Source organism: Hypanus sabinus, chromosome 8, assembly GCF_030144855.1.
Source record: "Hypanus sabinus isolate sHypSab1 chromosome 8, sHypSab1.hap1, whole genome shotgun sequence".
NCBI classification, from domain to species: Eukaryota; Metazoa; Chordata; class Chondrichthyes; order Myliobatiformes; family Dasyatidae; genus Hypanus; species Hypanus sabinus.
In genome coordinates, this window is record NC_082713.1 from 71,139,535 (window position 1) to 71,161,649 (window position 22,115).

At 39.9% G+C, this 22,115-nt stretch overlaps 1 protein-coding gene across 4 annotated transcripts in view; it reads right to left on the minus strand.

The window, feature by feature from the left end:
• elf1 (E74-like ETS transcription factor 1) overlaps positions 1 to 22,115 on the minus strand; it is a 293,475-nt gene that overhangs the window by 57,865 nt on the left and 213,495 nt on the right. For all 4 annotated transcript variants that reach the window (XM_059977322.1, XM_059977321.1, XM_059977320.1 and 1 more), the window contains 2 exons: positions 13,436 to 13,788; positions 469 to 634 (listed from right to left, as the gene is read on the minus strand). In XM_059977322.1, coding sequence (XP_059833305.1) covers positions 469 to 634; positions 13,436 to 13,507 — 238 coding nt within the window. In that variant the 5' untranslated portion in view covers positions 13,508 to 13,788. The remainder of the gene's footprint in view (positions 1 to 468; positions 635 to 13,435; positions 13,789 to 22,115) is intronic.

The window sequence follows — 22,115 nt, forward strand, 5'->3', positions numbered from 1 at the left end:
GTGGCACTTTCCCAACTCTTGGGCAGAAGCTTCGGACCAAGTCTCCACCACAGAACCAAGCACAATATGTGTGACTAACTTTCAACACTGTAGAGTTGAGACATTTCTACAATCTCAAAGCTCTTTCATTCATGGCATTAAACTAGGGCGGTACCTGCTCCATCAAATTGAAGTTAAAGATACCTTAGTATTATCATGAAGAGGAGGAGGGAAGTTATTCCCAGTGCCAATGTCTGTCCCTCAAAAAGTATTATAAAAACTAATCGTCTGGTCACTGTTACGCCACTGTTTGTGACAATGTGTTCTGAGCAAATTGGTTGCTGCCTTTCTTGTAGTACAAGATTGAATACACTCACTAGCAATAAAGTGCTTGGAAGCCCTAGATCAGGAAATAGCTTCATCAATTCATTATTTTTTAAAGTAAAAAAAGCAAACTACTATTATTAATTCATCTTGACAAGTACTAACCTGAAAGGCCAATGTTATCCTCTATTATTTGTTCTTCTACAACATCTAGAGAGGTATTGTCCATCATTCTAGAAGAAACATCATCACAATCCAGACTGGAATAGAACAAGTCTGTGTTAGGTACTTGTTCTACTATTACTGCAGGAAACGGGAGAGGATCTTCAAGCTAGGATTTAAAAAAAAGAGACACATTCAATGTAGATAAGTTGAAAGAGACAGAAACCAGAAGCAATTGTTGCTACTGGAAAATTTAGCATGTTCCACCATCACCAATGTACTGGAAATATCAGCACTTTAGTCTTAAAGCAAAATGAAGATTTCAGCATTTATTCGAAGGAACTCAATTTGAAAAGACAGTGATACCGGACTCCACTCCTTAAGAACAGGCCCTTCTGGCCCATCATCTCTGTACTGATCACAATGCCAAACTAAACTAAATTCTTCTGCCTGCGTGTGATGACACTCCTCCAGCCTCTGCAAATTCATGTGTCCATCTAAGAGCCTTTTTACATGTCTATCATATCTGCTTCCAGCACTTCTGGCAGCCCGTTCTAAGTACCAACCAACCTCTGGCTGCAAAACCTAACTGTACATCTCCTTTTCCACAGGCAGCGGTGGAGGCCAAGTCTTTATGTACTGTTTATGTACATTTAAGGCAGAAGCTGATAGATTCCTGATTGGTCAGGGCATGAAGGGATAGGGGGAGAAGGCAGGAGATGTGGACTAATAGGAAGATAGGATCAGCCATGATGATGTGGTGGAGCAGACTCAATAGGCCAAATGGCCTAATAATTCTGCTTCTGTGAATTATGGTCTAATCGTCTTATATTTTATGCATTCTGAATTTTTCTCTCAGGGCAGAAAAGTTAAATACTTGAGGATGTGCATTTAAGGTGAAAGGAGATGTGCAGAGCAACTTAATCTTTTATGCACAGAACAACAGCAGGTCCCCAGAACAGGCTGTTGGGTAATAAAGGAAGCAGGTGCAATAGTGCTGTTTTAGAAGTGTTTAGATAGACATCTGAAAGTGGAAGGAATGGAGGGAAATAGATTACATGCAGGCAGAAGAGAATTAGTTTAATTTGGTTTCGTGTTCAGCGCTGACATCTTGGACCCAAATCCTGTATTGTACTGTTCTAAGTTTTATGCCTAATATTATTAGTTGTCTTACATCTTTTTTGTTTGATTACTTTGGAATACTCAAAGCTGACCTGCCTGCCTTGACATCATGTTTCAAGTCATCAGAGCCTTATTGTGAACAATAAACATTAATGCACAAAAGCCTACAGAATTAATGTCTGGTTTCAAATGCACAAAAAAAGAAAGAAAATTTGTTTTAATACTGTATACTAAATCTCAGGACCTAAAATTCTGAACGGACTTCCTTGAAGCATTTGTAGCCAGTGCAGTCAGCGGGTCAAATAATGACAGACAAATCGTGAGATGTTATCCCATCGACTTGTGTGCTATATATTGAACAGCAGCTGCTCAGTACTCTCCGACAGTGCCACAGTGCCTCACTCTGGCTCAACCATGCCAAAAGATTTCATTTGTCAAGTTGAAGACATATTTAAAAGTAATTAGCTTCATTGTTGTTTTAATAGTTGCCAAGAGAATGATCAGACCTTCTTCAGCCTGTCGAATGATTGCATTTCTAACTCTGATGGCTAGAAGATCTATATTGTTGAATTGGAAAGAAATTGATCCTCCCACTGTATTTAATTGGTTCTCTCAAACTATGTTATGTTTAAATTTAGAAAAAATTAGAAGTGGTACTTTTGAGACCTATTAAATTTGAAAAGTTATGGAGACCATTTATTCAACATTTTCATATGATGTAATATGACCCTGTGCCAAGTTCATTTGATTTCCCAGCTTTTAGCTTATGTATTTTGAGAGGACCGGAAGTGACGGCATTGATGAATACTTATTTTTGTGAGATATTATAAACAGCCCGCTTTTTTTTTCCTTCTCTTTTTTTTTGTTACTTTTTTCTTTTATATTACTTATTAGTTATAGTTATTAGATTAGATTAGCTAGTTCTGCATTATATAATTTTTTTTTTGTTTTTTTTTCTTTCTTTTTTCTGTTTTCTTTATATTATACATTTTGAAATATTTAGATTTACTATGTCCATACATATATCTTATGGCTTATGTCTTGGTAAACTCATTTATATTGTAACTATTATGTATGTTTTTTTTTCATATGTAATGGAATTTATATGTTGGTAATTTCTTTATCAATATATCATTTGTATTCTGTCCATATTACTAATATTAATAAAAAGATTTAGAAAGAAAGAAAAGAGAAGGATCAGAGTAGAAAGATTTATGTGACAAACATCAACTACACAAGAGGTCATTTAAAAAAAATCTATTTAGTCTAAGCATTTATGTTTTGAAAAGTATGAAGGATTGTCCAGAAGGTTGCTAACATGCCAGAACCACTGTCTGCCTGCAGATCTACGTAAGGGACTAAGGCAAGAGGGACAAAAACCATTTCCATTAAATGAGGACTTACATTGCGGAATATGGAAATACAAAACAAAACAATAAAGATTCAGTGACAAAAGCAACACACACAAAATGCTGGAGGAACTGACAAAATGATTCTTTCTGCTCTGTTACCATGCTGTAAATCTATGATTCAGTGAAGCATGAGTTGGCTGTGGCTGGTTGAGGAGAAAAGTATAACAAATATTGGTTAACAGTTAAAGTACTAATATGTGGCATATGAGTCTTTAAGGCCAAAGAGACATTTGGACCATCTTCTTAGCTGCCTGTTACTTCCCTGTGGGCCTCTTCCTGCTTCCCTTTCTCCTGTTCCACTCTTCTCTCCTATCAGATTTTTTCTTCTTCAGCCTTTGACCTTTCCCACCCACCTGACTTCACCTATTATCTTCCAGCTAGCCTTCTTCCCCTCCCCCCAACTTTTTATACTAGCATCTTGCCCCTTTCATCTCAGTGCTGAAGAAGGGTCAGGTCCCAAAACGTAGACTACCTACTTTTTCCATAGATGCTGCCTGACCTGCTGAGTTCCTCCAGCATTTTGCATGTGTTGCTTTGGACCATCTTGCCTCATTTGTTAATAACCCACCTGAGAAAGTGATATATCCATGGCTAATCATTTAAAGAAAGTCTTAAATCGGAGGAAGCAACTTATAAAGCTGTCGAAGGAGCACTGAGACTCAGGATTACAAATGATTTCATACCAATAATTTGTTAAGAAATAGGCAAGTAAATTATAAGAAACACAAAGTTCTGTAGATATATTAAAAAGAAAAGATTAGCACAAATTAATATGGATTCATTATAGCCTGAGAGAGAAAAGTATTCAGCAGAATAAGGAAATGGAAAGATATATTTTGTGGGTCTTTACAGAAAGACCAGAGAAACTGAAAGAAGTTAACATTAGTTTAAAGAAAAACTAAGAAATTACTGAGATGGAGTGCTGGCGATTGAATCTTACTTGGTGAGTAGTTTCGAACAGAGGTGATCTCGGATGCAACAGTTGTAGCTGGGTAGCACGGTGTTGGAGCGTGGAGAGAGCAGATCAAGTCATTGCTCTCTGAAGGGAAGTGGGTAACTCATGAAAATAAGGAAAGAGTTAGGCTTCAGGATTAAGTGGATATGATATTTAAAATAAAAGACAAACTATTGGAGGAACTCAGCAGATTAAGTACCATATATGGAGGCAAAAGAATAATCAACCTTTCAGGTTGACACCCTAATTCAGGATCTCAAGCTGAAACGTCAACCATCTGTCTGCCTCAAGATATGCTGGGTGATCCACTGATTCCTCCAGCAGTATGTCTTTTGTTTCAGATTACAGCATCTAAACGTTTCTCCGATTTTTAAAGTGCCAGGCTCAGCAAAATGGGCCAAATGGCCTTCTCGTATGCCATTGAATTTACTGATTCAATAAACTACAATATAAAAGTATTTGGGGTACATTGGAACCCTATAAATGGACCAAAATGAAAATGCACTCTAGTTTTAAAGTCCTGAGAAAGTGTCTCAGCCCGAAACTCTGACAGTTTATTCTTTTTCATAGATGCTTCTTGACCTGCTGAGTTCCTCCAGCGTTTTTTGTGTGTGTTGCTTTAGTTTTAAACCTTTCTTTTGAATAATTGATAAATCATCAGTAGTGAGGGGCCTCTTACTCAGCATCATGTTCATACTGCTTTTGCAGTGTGTAATTTTAAAATATAGAGCAGCTAACCACATCCACAGAGAAAATTATTAGCAGATAGTAGCTCAGATGCTATATCGTTAAACCAGGCAATTACCACCCATGCAATCTACTTCTCTGTTCACCAGGAACGTGAAACGTGGCAAGTAATATTCAGCAGGCAATGACATTGCCGACAAAAGATAGCCTAATCACCCCCCTAGACATTCAACAAGATTATTAAAACCTTCCACTGTCAACCAGAGTCTTGGTTGGACTAGCCACAGAACGAACATGGCCACAAAAGCAGGTCACTGGCTGAGTCATGCAGCCTAACTTTCCAGAGCATCCCCAGCCTATACAATACATAAAAATAAAACATGATGAAATACATTCCACTACCTGGATCAATGCAGCTACGACAATGGTAACACCAGGTACACTCAAACCCTGTATAACGCTACGCTGCATAGCGCTGATTTGTTACAATACAGTTATTCAATTCTTTATTGAAATTTTTAAAAAGGACAAATTTCATTTTAAACAACACTTAAAATTTCTCAGGAGTGGCTGGCATTACAGCCAGTCAGGCAATGAGAGTACTTTACATATGCTCTGAGCCACTCGCAGCCAATCATGTATTAGTTCACTCTCTGCCTCCCCCTCGTGTGTAAGCATTCCAGCTTCCTCACCAATTTATTCCAATTAATATCTGCAAAATGGCCTGCAACTTCCAGTGAGGGTAGTACATCTAAGAAAAGCACTAGTATGGATGTGAAACTTGTAAGCAATGGGGCGTTTGGAAGCTGGTGAGCGATAGTTGATATAAAAAATGCAGACAAGAAAAAAGCTTCTGCAATGATGACCTCAAAGTTATTATCAATGAAGATGACTTGTTCAAGGAACCACTTGCTTGAAAAAAATGGAAAATAGAGCTAAATATACTGCATGTGTGAATGACCAACCAGAATGAAACATGTCCCTAAGCCAGCTGATAACAATGGAAAGAAGCATCTTCAATCATATTCAAGAAGAAGAACATACGTTGGTACATTCACAGCCAGCAGAGGCTGGTTTGATAGATTTAAACAGCGCAGTAACCTCCATCGCATACGTATCTCTGGTGAAGCAGCAATGCAGCTCAGGATTTTCCTGCAACACGGAAGGCCATAATCAAAAAGGATGATTAGCCTTCCGAGCTTGTCTTCAATGCCGATGAAAAAGGCCTATTTTGAAAAGGATGCATTCTCGTACATTCACCTCCTGAGAAGAAAAACGTGCATCTGAGTTCAAGGCTGCAAAGGACCAGTTAACTCGGTTGCTAGGAGGCAATGCTAAAGGTGACTTTAACTTAAAGCCTTTGACAGTGTATCACTCTGAAACACCACGAGCAATGAAAGTCATTTTAAAGTCAAGTCTACCAGTGATTTGGAAATCAAACAAGAAAGCTTAAACAATGATTAATGTTTTCTAAAATTGGTTTGTTTTTGTCCAGCAATGAAGTGGTATTGTGAGGAGCATGACCTTGCATCTAAAGCATTGTTGTTGCTTGATAATGTCTCAGGCCACCCTGAGAATCTTGACACGTTTTGGACCTGTATTCCTGTAGAAGTGGTTTACCTTCCACCCAACACCACCACATTAGTCCAACCAATGGACCAAAGAGTAATATCGAACTTAAAGCCTATTACCTTTGTCACACATTCAAACAACCTATCATGGAAACAAAAGATCAAGACAAACAATCCATCAGGCAATTTTGGAAAAACTACAACATCATGAAAGCTATAAACAATATCAGAGATACTGGGATGAAGTAACTTTAAACTGCATGACTGGAGTGCGGAAGAAGCTATGGGCAAAAGCATGCAATGGCATCCTAGGATTTCATGCAGAACTTTGTTGAACTGTCTGACATAGCAGGATTAGATGGTGTTAATAATGGTGATATCGAAGAGTTGCTGCATTTTCATTGTGAGGGTCTTAATAACGAAGAGCTTCAAGAATTGGCAGAGCAACACATCCTGAGTGAATCTGAGGACACGGATGGAGAAGAGGAAACACCAGCATCACCAAATCATGGACCAATTCATCGATAATGACCCTGACTGGGAGCAAAGCAGTAAGGCAAAGAGAGCTGCTCTTGATATGATTTCCTGCTACCAGGAACTGCTTCATGAGAGGAAACTTATAAAAGGCAGTCAAATCTTGATGCCTACTTGAAGAAGAAGCCAAAGTTAAAGGAGAACCTACAGCCTGGGCCCTAAGATGTAACCAATACCTGCTTCCCTCCACTGCTGTTGCAATGAGTTGCTGCTCCACTGATGCACAGATTAGACCTATCTGCATGTTTGTTACTCCACAAATTACTGTGTATACATAAAATATCATATATCTTGGGTTTGATTTCTTTTTTATCAGGTACACATGTTTACTGATGTTATAAGGACTCCGCAGAGCGCTGACTTACATGGCGCTCCACCTCCCAGGAATCTATCTTTAGCATTAAGCAGGTCTGAGTATACAGAACCGCCAACTTGACGGGCACCTCATAACTGAACCATTCACTCCCCATTCTCCCAGAAAAGAATGGCACATATGTGCACAGTCAGTAAAATGTACTTCACCAACAGCACTATCCAGCTACTGCCTGGAAGCAAAATTTCAGTGGGTGCTTATGGATATCATGCAGGTCCCCATTTTGACCTATCTCAGATATTCCTTTCATTCATCCCCAGTTTCTCTGCAACTTGAAATTTGAAACTTGTTATAATTCTTAACCAGTTCTGACAAAGTGTCTTTGACCAGCAATGTTGTCTGGCTCCCTTTCTGCCAACGCTATCTGCTTTGCAAATTGCTTCCGACCAATCTTTTTTATTTCAGATTTCCAGTATCACTGCTTTTTTTTTGGCTACATTACCTTCATGTTTTCCTTCTAATTTACAATCCGCTAGAGCTCCAGACAAAATCAGAGGTCTTGGATCTCATGCAAGGGTTGACTGGTGCAGAATATGAGAAGCAGTGAGAAGGCATCCTTTGGGGAGTCCCAACAAAGCTCTAACCTGCTATGGAACTATACGGTATGTATGACAGTATAGCATAGTGGTAGACAGAACACCCCCAACACCCAACACCTGAATTTGTGAGCAATCCCAGATTCTCAAAGCAAAAGTACAGGAGTTACTTCACTCTCAATGTCAACAGTTCTAAACAACCATCATAATTTCCATATTTTATATTTTCTTATGACATCTAAAGAAGCCATTCCACCCTTCAGGTACAAGAATGGGAAAAGTTTAGAGGAATACAAGCCTAACACAGAGTAATGGGATAAGCTCAGGTAGACATCTTGGTCATCATGGACTAGTTGGGCAAAGGACCTGTTTCCATAATGAATAACTCTGTCTCTCAGTTTGCTTCAGTAGTCCTATGTGCGCAAAATCTTAGCCTATTGATGGTATTTTAAATTGAAATGTTTAGCTTTTGATTGTCCATATTTTCTACTTTTAAGACAGTAAATGTTTTTACAGTGGAATATGGGTTGTAAAAGTATGTGGAAGGCTGATGTGTTGCTAAAATGGTGATGACAGCACATCACCTATGGATACTCAGCAATTAACAGCACTGATTTAGATAGATGCCCTGATACTACTTCAAGGAAAGCACATATCCTCACCATCTATTCCAGCAGACTCGGGAGGAAAGCAATCAGCATAACCAGAGACACCACACACCCCGGCCACTCCCCGTTTGACCCGCTGCTGTCCAGCAAAAGGTTCAGGACACTAAAAGCCAGAACAAATAGACGGAGGAACAGCTTCTACCCCAGAGGTGTGGCCTCCTTCACACCACTCCCACAGAACAATGACTGAAACACATGCACACACAAGGACTCATATACTTGCAGTAACAGCACTTTGTGCTTTACTGTGATATTCTGGTGCTGCTGCAACTTATTTTCTGCTACTTATCTATTTAATACTGTTTTTCTATTACTGCCTTGTTTTTATCTACCGCTTTATTTAATTACCTGAGTGGAAGCCAAACAGAGTTTCATTGTACCTATGTATAATGACAATAAAGATCATTCATTCATTCTTTCATAACTATCAGTACCTTCTGTCAAAATGTTAATTCATCTGAGTTTCTGTCTTTTTTTCTCACCTGGTCAATACAGCCAAAGGATGGGAAAAATTCTGCTTAAAATTTTATATATAACCTGCTGCAGAGGGAGCATGGAGAAGAGTCTGTCGAATTGCGCAAGGAGCAAGGTTATCTGGTGACCTTATCAATTTTCTCTAGTCCATTTGAAATTGTCAGGTAGAAAGAAGCAAGTAAGAAGAACGACAAGAAGAACACAGTGACTCACTCAGCTCAATAATGAGGATGATGAATCAGGGTTCAAGTTCAAGTCCAACTAAATGTTAGATAGGGATACGTTTGGACAGCAGACAGAAACAAAAGGTTTGGCAAACTATTATGCACTTAAGAAACTCTATAATGCACTTGAGCTAAGCCTCACCAGCAAAGCGTGGGCAAATATTAAAACTTCCATCCCTCAAGCACCAATTTCATAGTCAAACTGATATTAACTGTTAGTACAGAACCCTGTGAAGTTTCTCACTCTATTTGAGTGGTACTTAGCTTGACTTTGCAGTGTCTCTTCTTCCTGCCTGGAGTGGCAGAACTGCCTTCCCTTAAGCAGCTGCTCCAGTGCTTGATTGGTCAGACTAATCCACCTGCATTACCTTACTGTGGTGCTGTGACACTTCCAACTAACACAAGTGCACAGACATGAGGTGAGCTGTGTGCAGCACAGGAGATTTGATTTGATGTCATACCCATGGGCATTGGAAAATGAGCATCTATTTTGTTGATGCAAGTAGCTATTTAAATTACTATTTGCATCAGTCCAGTATCGTGGCATCACTAGGGGTGGTGAGAATGGAAATGTGATAATATTTAGCTGTCATATTCAAATGTTTGCTGCACAGAAATGTGTAACACAGTGAACTTAACATTATCGATGAACATTTAAAGATGGAAATAACTGGGTGCGACCAATATCTCCAAAGGGCAGTAAAGGAAAATAATAATCTCTAAAATGAAATGTGCCATAATGTTCGACTGAACGCTTAAGAAATAGGCTAGGATGGTACAGCAATAAAGTAATCAGCACTTAACATGAAATGAGGGATAAACTCAATCTCATAACACTACCATGGTAACAGCTTTGGCGCATCTGGGTGTAGTTGCTCACTCTGCAATCTTCTCCCGATAGCATTTATTGCTCATTTGTAAATAGAGTTCACAGAATTGCAACATCATTGGCAAATGATGGAAGATTTTAAATGAGCCTGCTCGCTCACTGCCTTTTAAAATAAGGGAGGAGAATCTTAACACCATGATGCTTAATTCTGAGTGTTAGAGGAAGTGAAAATTTATTTGAAATCCAGTGAAGAACAATTGTTAAAAAGTAGGCATGCTATGACTGAGTTTGCATAATAGACAATAGACAGTGGGTGCAGGAGTAGGCCATTTGGCCCTTCTAGCCAGCACCGGCATTCACTGTGATCATGGCTGATCATACACAATCAGTACCCCGTTCCTGCCCTCTCCCCATATCCCTTGACCCTGCTATCTATAAGAGCTCTATCTAACTCTCTCTTGAATGCATCCAGACTTGGCCTCCACTGCCTTCTGGGGCAGAGCATTCCACATATCCACCACTCTCTGGGTGAAAAAGTTTTTCCGCATCTCTGTTCTAAATGGCCTACCCCTTATTCTTAAACTGTGGCCTCTAGTTCTGGACTCACCCATCAGCGGGAACATGCTTCCTGCATCCAGCGTGTCCAATCCCTTAATAATCTTATATGTTTCAATCAGATCCCCTCTCATCCTTCTAAATTCCAGTGTATACAAGCCCAGTCGCTCCAACCTTTCAACATATGACAGTCCCACCATTCCGGGAATTAACCTTGTGAACCGACGCTGCACTCACTCAATAGCAAGAATGTCCTTCCTCAGATTTGGAGACCAAAACTGCACACAATACTCCAGGTGGGGTCTCACCAGGGCCCTGTACAGCTGCAGAAGGACCTGTTACTCCTATACTCAATTCCTCTTGTTATAAAAGCCGGCATGCCATTAGCTTTCTTCACTGCCTGCTGTACCTGCATGCTTACTTTCATTGACTGATGTACAAGAACACCTAGATCTCGTTGTACTTCCCCTTTTCCTAACTTGACTCCATTTAGATAGTAATCTGCCTTCCTGTTCTTGCCACCAAAGTGGATAACCTCACAATTATCCACATTAAACTGCATCTGCCATACATTTGCCCACTCACCCAACCTGTCCAAGTCACCCTGCATTCTCATAACATCCTCCAGACATTTCACACTGCCACCCAGCTTTTGTGTCATCAGCAAATTTGCTAATGTTACTTTTAATCCCTTCATCTAAATCATTAATGTATATTGTAAACAGCTGCGGTCCCAGCACCGAACCTTGCGGTACCCCACTGGGCACAGCCTGCCATTCCGAAAGGAACCCATTAATCACTACTCTTTGTTTGCTGTCAGCCAGCCAATTTTCAATCCATGTCAATACTCTGCCCCCAATACCATGTACCCTAATTTTGCCCACTAATCTCCTATGTGAGACTTTATTAAAAGCTTTCTGGAAGTCCAGGTACACTACATCCACTGGCTCTCCCTTGTCCATTTTCATAGTTACATCCTCAAAAAACTCCAGAAGATTAGTCAAGCATGATTTTCCCTTCATAAATCCATGCTGACTCGGACTGATCCTTCTACTGCTATCCAAATGTGTTGTAATTTCATCTTTTATAATTGACTCCAGTATCTTTCCCACCACTGACGTCAGGCTAACCGGTCTATAATTCCCTGTTTTCTCTCTCCCTCCTTTCTTGAAAAGTGGGACAACATTAGCCACCCTCCAATCAGCAGGAACTGTTCCTGAATCTATAAAACATTGGAAAATGATTACCAATGCATCCATGATTTCTAGAGCCACCTCTTTAAGTACCCTGGGATGCAGACCATCAGGTCCCGGGGACTTATCAGCCTTCAGACTCAACAGTCTATCCAACACCATTTCTTGCCTAATATAAATTTCCTTCAGTTCATCCTTTACCCTAGTTCCTTTGGCCACTATTACATCTGGGAGATTGTTTGTGTCTTCCCTAGTCAACTCATCTACCATTTCCTTGTTCCCCATAATAAATTCACCCGTTTCTGTCTTCAATGGCCCAATTTTGGTCTTAACTATTTTTTTGCTATTCACATACCTAAAGAAGCTTTTACTATCCTCCTTTATATTCTTGGCTAGTTTACCTTCGTACCTCATTTTTTCTTGGCGTATTGCCTTTTTTGTTATCTTCTGTTGCTCTTTAAAAGCTTCCCAGTCCTCGAGTTTCCCGCTCATCTTTGCTATGTTATACTTCTCTTTTATTTTTATACTGCCCTTTACTTCCCTTGTCAGCCATGGCCGCCCCTTAATCCCCTTAGGATCGTTCTTCCTCTTTGGAATGAACCGATTCTGCACCTTCTGCATTATTCCCAGAAATACCTGCCATTTTTGTTCCACTGTCTTCCCTGCTAGGGTATTGTTCCATTGAACATTGGATAGCTCCTTCCTCATAGCTCCATAGTTCCCTTTGTTCAACTGTAATACTGACACATCCGATTTTCCCTTCTCCTTCTCAAATTGTAGGTTAAAACATATCATATTATGGTCACTACCTCCTAATGGTTCCTTTACCTCAAGGTCCCTGATCAAATCCGGTTCATTGCACAACACTAAATCTAGATTTGCCTTCTCCCTGGTAGGCTCCAGTACAAGCTGTTCTAAGAATCCATCTTGGAGGGACTCCACAAACTCCCTTTCTTGGGGTCCAGTACCATTCTGATTCTCCCAGTCTACCTGCATGTTGAAATCCCCCAGGACAACTGTATCATTACCTTTGCGACATGCCAATTTTAACTCTTCATTCAACTTACTCCCTACATCCAGACTGCTTTTTGGGGGCCTGTAGATAACTCCCATTAGGGTCTTACTACCCTTAGAATTTCTCAGTTCTATCCATACTGACTCTACATCCCCTGATTCTATGTCCCCCCTCGCAAGGGACTGAATATCAGTGCTCACCAACAGAGCCACCCCACCCCCTCTGCCAGTCAGTCTGTCCTTGTATATTCATTTCCCAGGCCCTGTCAGCTTGAAGCCATGTCTCGGTTATTCCCACAGTTATTCTAGCTGACAGCTAACTTTTTTTACTGGAACTCAGAATGGAAGCGAGAGTGAGTGTTGGTGGTTGCCTATTTGATGAAAGAAAATTTAGAAAATATTAAGTAACATGAATTGACCTTGATAGCAATCACCAAGGGGCCAAGCAGATAACTAGCAACAAAATATGCATCACTTTAACCTTTTTGTGGTGCAGTCAGAGCCTAAGTTGATAGGGAAACCCATAGTTTTCCAGTCATTTTTGGAAGTATACAGAGTACAGATGTTACTGGTAAAACTAGCATATATTGCTGATCTCTACTTAAATCTGAAACAATACATTACCTCCTGTATGAGGAGGATATTCTTTGCATTGCAGTTGGCTCAAAGGTCTAGTGATGGTAAAGAAATGGCACAAAATCTCTGAATCACAATGATGCACAATTAGATGGGGAACTTGGAGGCCCCATTGTTCTTGTATTCTATTAGTTGAGTGATTCGTTATTATCAGGTGCAAGTTAAACTTTAAGCTTGTGAGACATACCTGCTGCACATCATCCATTCCATTGCTAGCAAATTCAAACACAAGCTCGGTGTGTTGGACTGCAGCAGCCATAATTCACTGAGAAAGAGTTCCAAGATATCTCCAGGACCAGGTAAAAGACACTCCCAATGAATCCAAAGGAGTGATGGCAGCTCAGGGCTCCAGGAGGTAGTTAGCACGAAGAACTATATCAGTCTTGTCAGCCTTAATGAGCTTGCTGAAAGGAAGACGTGTCAGGATGAGTAACCTTGAATCAAAGTTGCATGTGTGCCAGGCGGGGAAACTTCTTTTGTCACGAGGTGAAATTATAATCTTGTGGAAGAGAAATATTCCAGCAACATTGTGTAATGGACCTGAAAAAGGCAAAGCAAAGATTCAATTTAGCTGAGAAGGAATGGTCATGAAATGATTAAAACAAAGACGGACATTAAATGTAACATGACAGCTAATGATGACCAGACTATAAGACAGGAGTCTTATGGTCTGTATGAGCAATGACACATTGAGTACATTGCACCTAGTGACTTTTCCCAACATTAGGCAATATTCGCAACATACTCCGTCTGGTGCCTCACTGGGGCATCGGGTGGCAATCTTGCCATTTCTTTAGAATTTGTTTGTTTTACAAGGTTGAGTTGCTAGTTCAACACTCAACCCAGCACAGATGGAAAGCGTGCAAGAAGCCAACCAGATTGGAACCCAGGACCACTCGCCTTGAAGCCTGGTGCAGAGGTCAGTACACCACTGGCCACCTAACACTATAGATATAACCGAAAAAAAGATGCAGTCCAAAGATCAGAATGATATAATGGTTTGCTTATCAATAGTTGTAGAGTCATAGACCCATTGAACACTACAGCACAGAAACAGGCCCTTCAGCTCATCTAGTCCATGCTAAACTATTAACCTGCCTAGTCCCACTGACCTGCACTCAGACCACAGCCATACACACCTCGCACATTCATGTACCTATCCAAATTTCTCTTACATGTTGAAATCAAAGCCACAGCTTATTCCATACACTCACCTTCCTCCAAGTGAAGAAGTCCCCCTTATTTTTCCCTTAAATGTTTCACCTTTGACCTTAAACCCATGGCCTCTGATTGCAGTCACATCCAGCCTCAGTGGAAAAAGCCAGCTTGCATTTTACCCTATCTATACCCCTTATAATCTTGTATATCTCTATCAAATCTCCCCTCAATCTTCCACATTTTAGGGAATAAAGTCTTAACCTATTTAGTCTATGTGCCAGACTGGGTATTGTGCAATGATCTGGAGGTGATAAGAGAGTTTAAGGTTAAAGGACCCTTAGGGAACAGTGATCATGATATGATTGAGTTCACGTTGCTAGTTGAGAGGGATAAAGTAAAATCCAACGTGTCAGTATTTCAGTGGAATAAAGGAAATTATAATGGCATGAGAGGGGAACTGGCCGAAGTTGGCAGGAAAGGGGCATTTGCAGGAAAAACAGCAGAGCAGCAATGGCAAAAATTCTACAAAAATTAGGCAAGTGCAAGACAGATATATTAAAAATAAGAAGAAATTTTCAAAGGGAAGAAGGACACTACTGTGACTGACAAGTGAAGTCAGAGCCAAAGTAAAAGCAAAAGTGAGTACATACAAGGAAGCCAGAGCTAGTGGGAAGATAAAAGATTGGGGAGCTTTTAAAAACTTGCGAAAGGAAACTAAGAAGGTCATCTGGAAGGATAAGATGAATTATGAAAAGAAGCCGGTGACTAATATTGATGAAGATACTAAAAGCTTTTTCAAGTATATAAGGGTAAAAGAGAGTTGAGGGTAGAGATAGGACCAATGCAAAATGACGCTGGAGATATTGTAATGAATGATGCAGAGACAGCAGAGGAACTGAATGCATATTTTATATCAGTCTTCACAGTGGAAGATAACTGCAGTGCACTGGACATTCAAGAGTGTCAGGGAAGTGAAGTATGTGCAGTGAAAATTACGACTGAGAAGGTGCTCAGGAAGCTAAATGGTCTGAGGGTGGATAAATCTCCTGAACCTGATGGAATGCACCCTCTGGTTCTAAAGGAAGTAGCTAGAGAGATTGCAGAGGCATTATGATTGTTCAAGAATCAGTAGATTCTGGCATTGTACCAGATGACTGGAAAATTGCAAATGTTACTCAGCTATTTAAGAAGGCTGGGAGTCAGCAGAAAGGAAACTATAGACCTGTTAGCCTGACATCAGTGGTTTGGAAATTGGTGGAATCAATTGTTAGGGATGAGATTACGGAATACCTGGAAGCACGTAACAAGATAGGCCAAAGCCAGCAAGGCTTCCTGACAGAAAAACCCTGCCTGACAAACCTACTGCAATTCTTTGAGGAAATTACAAGCTGGGTAGACAAAGGAGATGCAGTAGATGTGGAGTACTTGGATTCTTAGAAGGCCTATGACAAGGTGCCACACGTGAGGCTGCTTAGCAAGTTAAGAGCCCGTGGAAGTTACTGTGAAGTTACTAGCATGTGTGGAACATTGGCTGATCAGCAGAAAACAGAGAGTGAGAATAAAGGGATCCTATTTTGGTTGGCTGCTGGTTACCAGTGGAGTTCCACAGGAGTTGGTGTTGGGGCTGCTGCTTTTTACAATGTATGTCAATGATTTGAACTATGGTATTAATGGACTTGTGGCTAAATTTTCCAATGATACAAATATAGGTGGAGGAGCGGGTAGTGTTGAGGAAACAGAGAGCTTGCAGAGAGACTTAGATAGTTTAGGGGAATGGGCAAAGAAGTGGCAAATGAAATACAATGTTGGAAAGTGTATGGTCATACACTGTGATGGAAGAAATAAATGGGTAGATTATTGATTAGATAGGGAGAGAATTCAAAGTGCAGAGATGCAAAGGGACTTGTGAGTCCTTGTGCAAGATACCCTAAAGGTTAAACTCCAGGTTGAGTCAGTTGTGAAGAAGGCGAATGCAATGTTGGCATTCATTTCTAGAGGTATAGAATATAAGACCTGGGCTGTGATGTTGAGGCTCCATAAGGCACTCATGAGAGCACACTTGGAGTATTGTGTGCAGTTTTGGGCTCTTTATTTTAGAAAGGATATACTAACATTGGAGAGTGTTCAGAGAAGATTCACGAGAATGATTCCAGGAATGAAATGTTTACAGTATAAGGAACGTCTGGCAGCTCTTGGGCTGTATTCCCTGGAGTTCAGGAGAATGTTGAAAGGCCTAAACAGATTAGTAATGGCAAAGTTATTTCCCATGGTAGGGGATTCTTGGACAAGTGGGCACGACTTCAGGATTGAAGGACGTTGACTATCCCTAATCAGTCACTGACTATCCAAATACTCATATATCTGATCCCGTAGAATACCTTCCAATAACTTTCCCACTAATGTCAGGATCACCAGCCTATAATTCCCTGGCTCATTTCTAAAGCCGTTCTTAAACATGGAACTACATTAGCTACCCTCCAAACCTCTGGCACTTCACCCATGCCTAAGGATATTTTAAATAGCTCTGCTAGGGCCCCTGCAGTTTCTGCACTAGCCTCCCATTGAGTTTGAGGAAACACGTTGTCATGCCATGGTGATTTATCCACACTGATATGCCTTAAGACAGCAAACACCTCCTCCTCTATAACCTGTATAGGGTCCATGACCTCACTGCTGCTTTGCCTCACATCTATAGACTCTGTGTCCATTTCCTGAGTAAATACAGATGCAAAACAATCCATTTAAGATATGTCCTTTCTCTTTTGTTTCCATGCATAGATAACCACTCTGATCTTCCAGAGAACCAATTTTCTCCCTTGCGATCCTTTTGTTTTTAATATACTGTATCTGTAGAAGCCCTTAGGATGCCCCTACACCTTGTCTGCTAGAGTAACCTGTTGCCTTCTTTCAGCCCTCCTGATTTCCTTTTTAAGTGTTCGCTTGCATTCCTTATAATCCTCAAGAACCTCATTTATTCCTACCTGCCTATATTTGCTATACACCTCTTTTTTTCCTTAACCAGGGCCTCAATATCGCTCAGAAACCAAGGTTCCATACACCTGTTATCCTTTCCCTTCATTCTGACAGGAACAAACTCTGCACTCTCAAAATTTTACTTTTGAAAGCCTTCCACTTACGAAGTACACCTTTATCAGAGAACAACCTGTCCCAATCCACACTTGCCAGACCCTTTCTGATACTATCAAAATTGGCCTTTCTCCAATTTAGAATCTCAATGCGAGAACCAGACCTATCATTTTCCATAATTATCTTGAACTAATGATATTAAGATCACTAGATGCAAAGTGTTCCCCTGCACAAGCTTCTGTCACCTGCCCTGTCTCATTCCTTAATAGAAGATCTAGTCCCACACTGTCTCTAGGCGGGACTTCTATGTGTTGATTAAGGAAACATACCAGAACACATTTGACAAACGCTATCCCATCCAGCACTTTTACCATTTGGGGATCCCAGGCATTATGAGGAAAGTTAAAATCACCTACTGTCCCAACCTTATGTTTCTTGAAAAAGCCTGTGACCCCTCTACAAATTTGCTCTTCTAAGTCCCACAGACTGTTGGGTGGTTTACGTGACGGTACCTTAATTATCCCTCAGTTCTACCCATAAATCCTCAATAGACAAGCTCTCCAGTCTGTCCTACCAAAGAACATGAGATTATGACAATTTCCCTGACAAGTAATGACACCCCTCCACCTTTATTCCCTCCTGCTCTATCACATCTAAAACAACAAAGCCCTGGAACAAACATGAGAAAATCTGCAGATGCCGGAAATTCAAACAACTCACACAAAATGCTGGTGGAACACAGCAGGTCAGGCAGTATCTAAAGAGGGAGAAGCACTGTCGACGTTTCGGGCCGAGACCCTTCGTCAGGACAATGAATTGCCACTCTTGCCCCTTCTGCAACTGATGACTATAATGTTATAATTTCACATGCTGATCTATGCTCTAAGCTCCTCCATCTTTCCTATATTAATCCTTACATTGAAATATATGCAGCTCAGAACATAGTTGCTACATGCTCAACCTTTTGATTCCTGTCTTTGTTTATCGTCTTTACAATATCTTTCATTACAATCACGCCACTGTCTGTTCTGGTGCTCTGGTTCCCATCCCCCACAGTGTATTTAACTCCCTCCCCTCCCCCAAGCCCCGCCCCGGCAAACCTTCACGCTGGGCTATTACTCCCTCTCCACTTCAGATGCAAACCGTCGCTACTGCAGTTCCCACAATAATCCAAAAATCTGAATTCTTCTTAAACTTCTTAAACCATCTCCTTAAACAGACGTTTTCTATGACATGAAACAACTCTGCAATTTACACACTAAATTAAATAGTAATTTGTTAAAGAAAAATGCCCAACTACCAATTTATTTCTGTAAAAAGAAGATCATTTAGATTAGTTCAATGTCACATCAGAATTTGATATACTGCAGAGTGTCACAGGGAGAGACAAAATGTGAACTTGTGCCAATGGTTGAGAAATGCCAGCTTTACTATCTCATGAAGAAGAGGTGCCAGGCAGAGGAATAATGCTTTCTTAAGGGAGATAAGGAGTCAATGACATTCTGATTCTTTAACATACAGGATGCAGACACCCACAATTTCCTTCCATAAAATGTGCTAAAGGTGAGGAAGAATAAAGTAAATATTACAAAGAACACCACGTTAAACATGATGTAACTGATCAGGGCAATCTATTGTATTTTCTCTTTAGAATCTACACCATATAAACACCAATACCCTTTTTGGCTTCGCTTGAACATAAGGCTTTACTATTTAATCATACTTTAATCATTTAGTTAATAAAACAAGAAAGATTTTGCTAACATTTCTCAAAAATCTTAGACTGTGCAATTACCATATTATGGATAAGACTCCTCAATTTACATGAATTACACTAGGGGGCATTTCAGTTTAAGACAAATAAACAGGGTAGGGATTAAAGCCAGGCATTCATTATAAGAGGGCTGACAGTACATCTTTTGAATCTGGAAGCAAATAGAACATTTACAGTCCTACTCAAACTGACAAAGAAAACTCCCTAAAGATTTGAAGCTTATTTAAACGTTTTTAAATTTTATTTCTTGATCCTTAACAGATAAAAAGTCTGTTACTAGATTGAACAACATTTAATGCCTATAACTGCTGGGGAGAGATAGCGAGCTCTCTCAAGAGATGAGATTAAATGCCCATTAATGGTCTAATTTATGGCAAAATTCTAATGATATTAATTTGTAGTTTTAGTCAAGGAAGTTGTGCCAAACTAAATTGTTTAATAACATAGACAACATGTAAAAAGAGTTATAGTGCAGAACTCTTTTGTTGCTGAACACTCAAATAACTGGTCCCAATTAATGCATCCAGCCAAAACTTCATATTTAATCTGAAATGATTTTAGGTAATAATATTGGTTATATCTACTCCCTCTACAAATTTACTTTCTTATCATCCAGATAAGCAGTTATGAGGTCTTCAGTTCCCCTTGGAATCATTATAGGTCTTAGAAAACAGTTGAAAGATAAAAATATTGGAAGAAAAATTCTTTCTAACCCCCTTCTCACAAAGAAGAAAATCTAATTTCTAATAGATTTTTGAGAAGGTTTATTTTACCTCTCAATCCTGCGCTACTTAAGCTTGGTACTAAAGAGTTCAAAGATACAAAAAGTTCTCTTAAAGAGCACAAAAAACCTGATTCACTATTTTTGATGTGTGCAATATATAAGAAAGTTGATATTTGTAGCCGAAACAGACAAGAAAATATTGTGAATTGTGAAATAATTTGATATGCTTTGAATTTGGGAAATACTTTAAGATCAGAATATGTGTGTGTACACAAATTGCAAAAATTTGGAAGCACTATTAACAAGAAACTGATGAAAATAAAATGAGTATTTTAAGTATTTCAACCATGCACTGGATAGTGGTTTAACCTCATGGTCCCAAGATTGGTAAACTCCCTGTGAGGAAAGTCTTTAAATACAATTGCTGAATGTTGGAGTTATTCCAATATGGACCGTTTTCTCCCACAGTACACTTTCTGCTTAACCTTAATTGGAAACTACCATTTAGTTTGCAAAAGGTATTGAAACAGGTTTTTAACCAGATATTTCTGATTCTTATTAAAGTAAAAGAATTCCACATCCAACATGCAAAAGGTATGAACAAGAGCAATACAAAACGACTTTGGCATCTTTGATTGGTGATCCAAGTGTTAAGTCTCTGAGGACAATTATACCTTTGCACAAATCCCACAACTGTTCTTGCCTGGCAGGAAGAGTGATTACAAAACTGGCTGTTTACTTCTTTTACCTTCTGAAGATGGATCATCATCATCATTATCATCACAGAAAACCCACAGGAAATGACTTGTATAAATGATGCCAGTGATAGTCTACTGTGTTTTCCTGCTCCTGAAACATAGCAGGCTCGCACTGGTGCTGTTGCCATACCAAGTGCATTTCTCTGTGCTGTAATGACAATGCAAGTACTATTATACAGTTCTAATTAATTCCAACAATATCCAGACAGATTTCTCTGTTGCTGTCACATTTTTCGACATTAATCCGCACACTGATGTTGTTAAGGTTTTCATCTCTTCTTGCTGGTTCTTGTATTCAGACGCATGCAGCACCAAATGCCTTTAATGACCAGGAAATTGTAATCATGCCCACCATTTCAGATCAAGTGTATGAAGTGATACAAGCCGAACTTGAACTTCAGCAGACCGGTACTTGGATTCTTTTTCAGATATTATGTGAGATTCAGAACAGTCTATTACATGATACAGTTATTTTATGGAGTTTTATTTACAGTGACATCAGCTTAAATTCTAACCCTAAAGTAAAGCAATTTTGTACCTCAAATATAGATTAACTAGGATTTAAAATATGCTGCCTCTATAAATTTTTTTTTATGTCTCATCTCTGAGTCAGAAAGTCCATTTCAGTGGGTGAGCCCACAATCCCAGCAGATGTGTTGTGGCAAGATACTTGATTGTTGCAATGTCTGGTGAGGCCAGTTTTCAGATGATATGTTAATCAGAGGCTCTGCACCCTTCAAAGGACTTAAAGTATCCCAGGCCATAGTTCTGAAGAAGGGCAACTGAGCTCTTCTTGTAGTAGTGGCAATTTTTTTCAATAGATCATTGATTATAATCACATTGCTGCTTGAGGGACCTTGCTCTGCTCTGACTGGTTGCAATACTTCCTACATCACAAGAGTGAATACAATGATTATAGAAATCTCTGGGATGGCCTGAGGTCACAACAAGGGCTGCAGAGATGCCAGCCTATGTTTAGGTTCCATTACCTCGACAGAGCTGCGTGGTAAAACTAAGATGATAGAGTAATTCCCTAACCACAGCCCAACAACACATTCAGCTAAAATATGGCCGAAAGCCCCCAGATTCGAGTGCAGCGGCTGAGCTGAGCTTTTGTTCTAAAGCAAATTGCAGGCACAGAATTTGATCAGCAGTAATGTCCTCCAGTGATTGACTGGTTCATCAATATTCAGTGAGTCACAGAGAGACATGCTGCAGCTAAACTGGACCATCAATCCACCAGACCGTGCCGACCAGGTACCACCCATTTTTACACCAGCTCTATCCTGAACCGCTTTATTCTCCCTACATTCTAACTCACATCGTCATTTTGGGCTGTGTGAGAACATGGAGGAGACGCATGAGG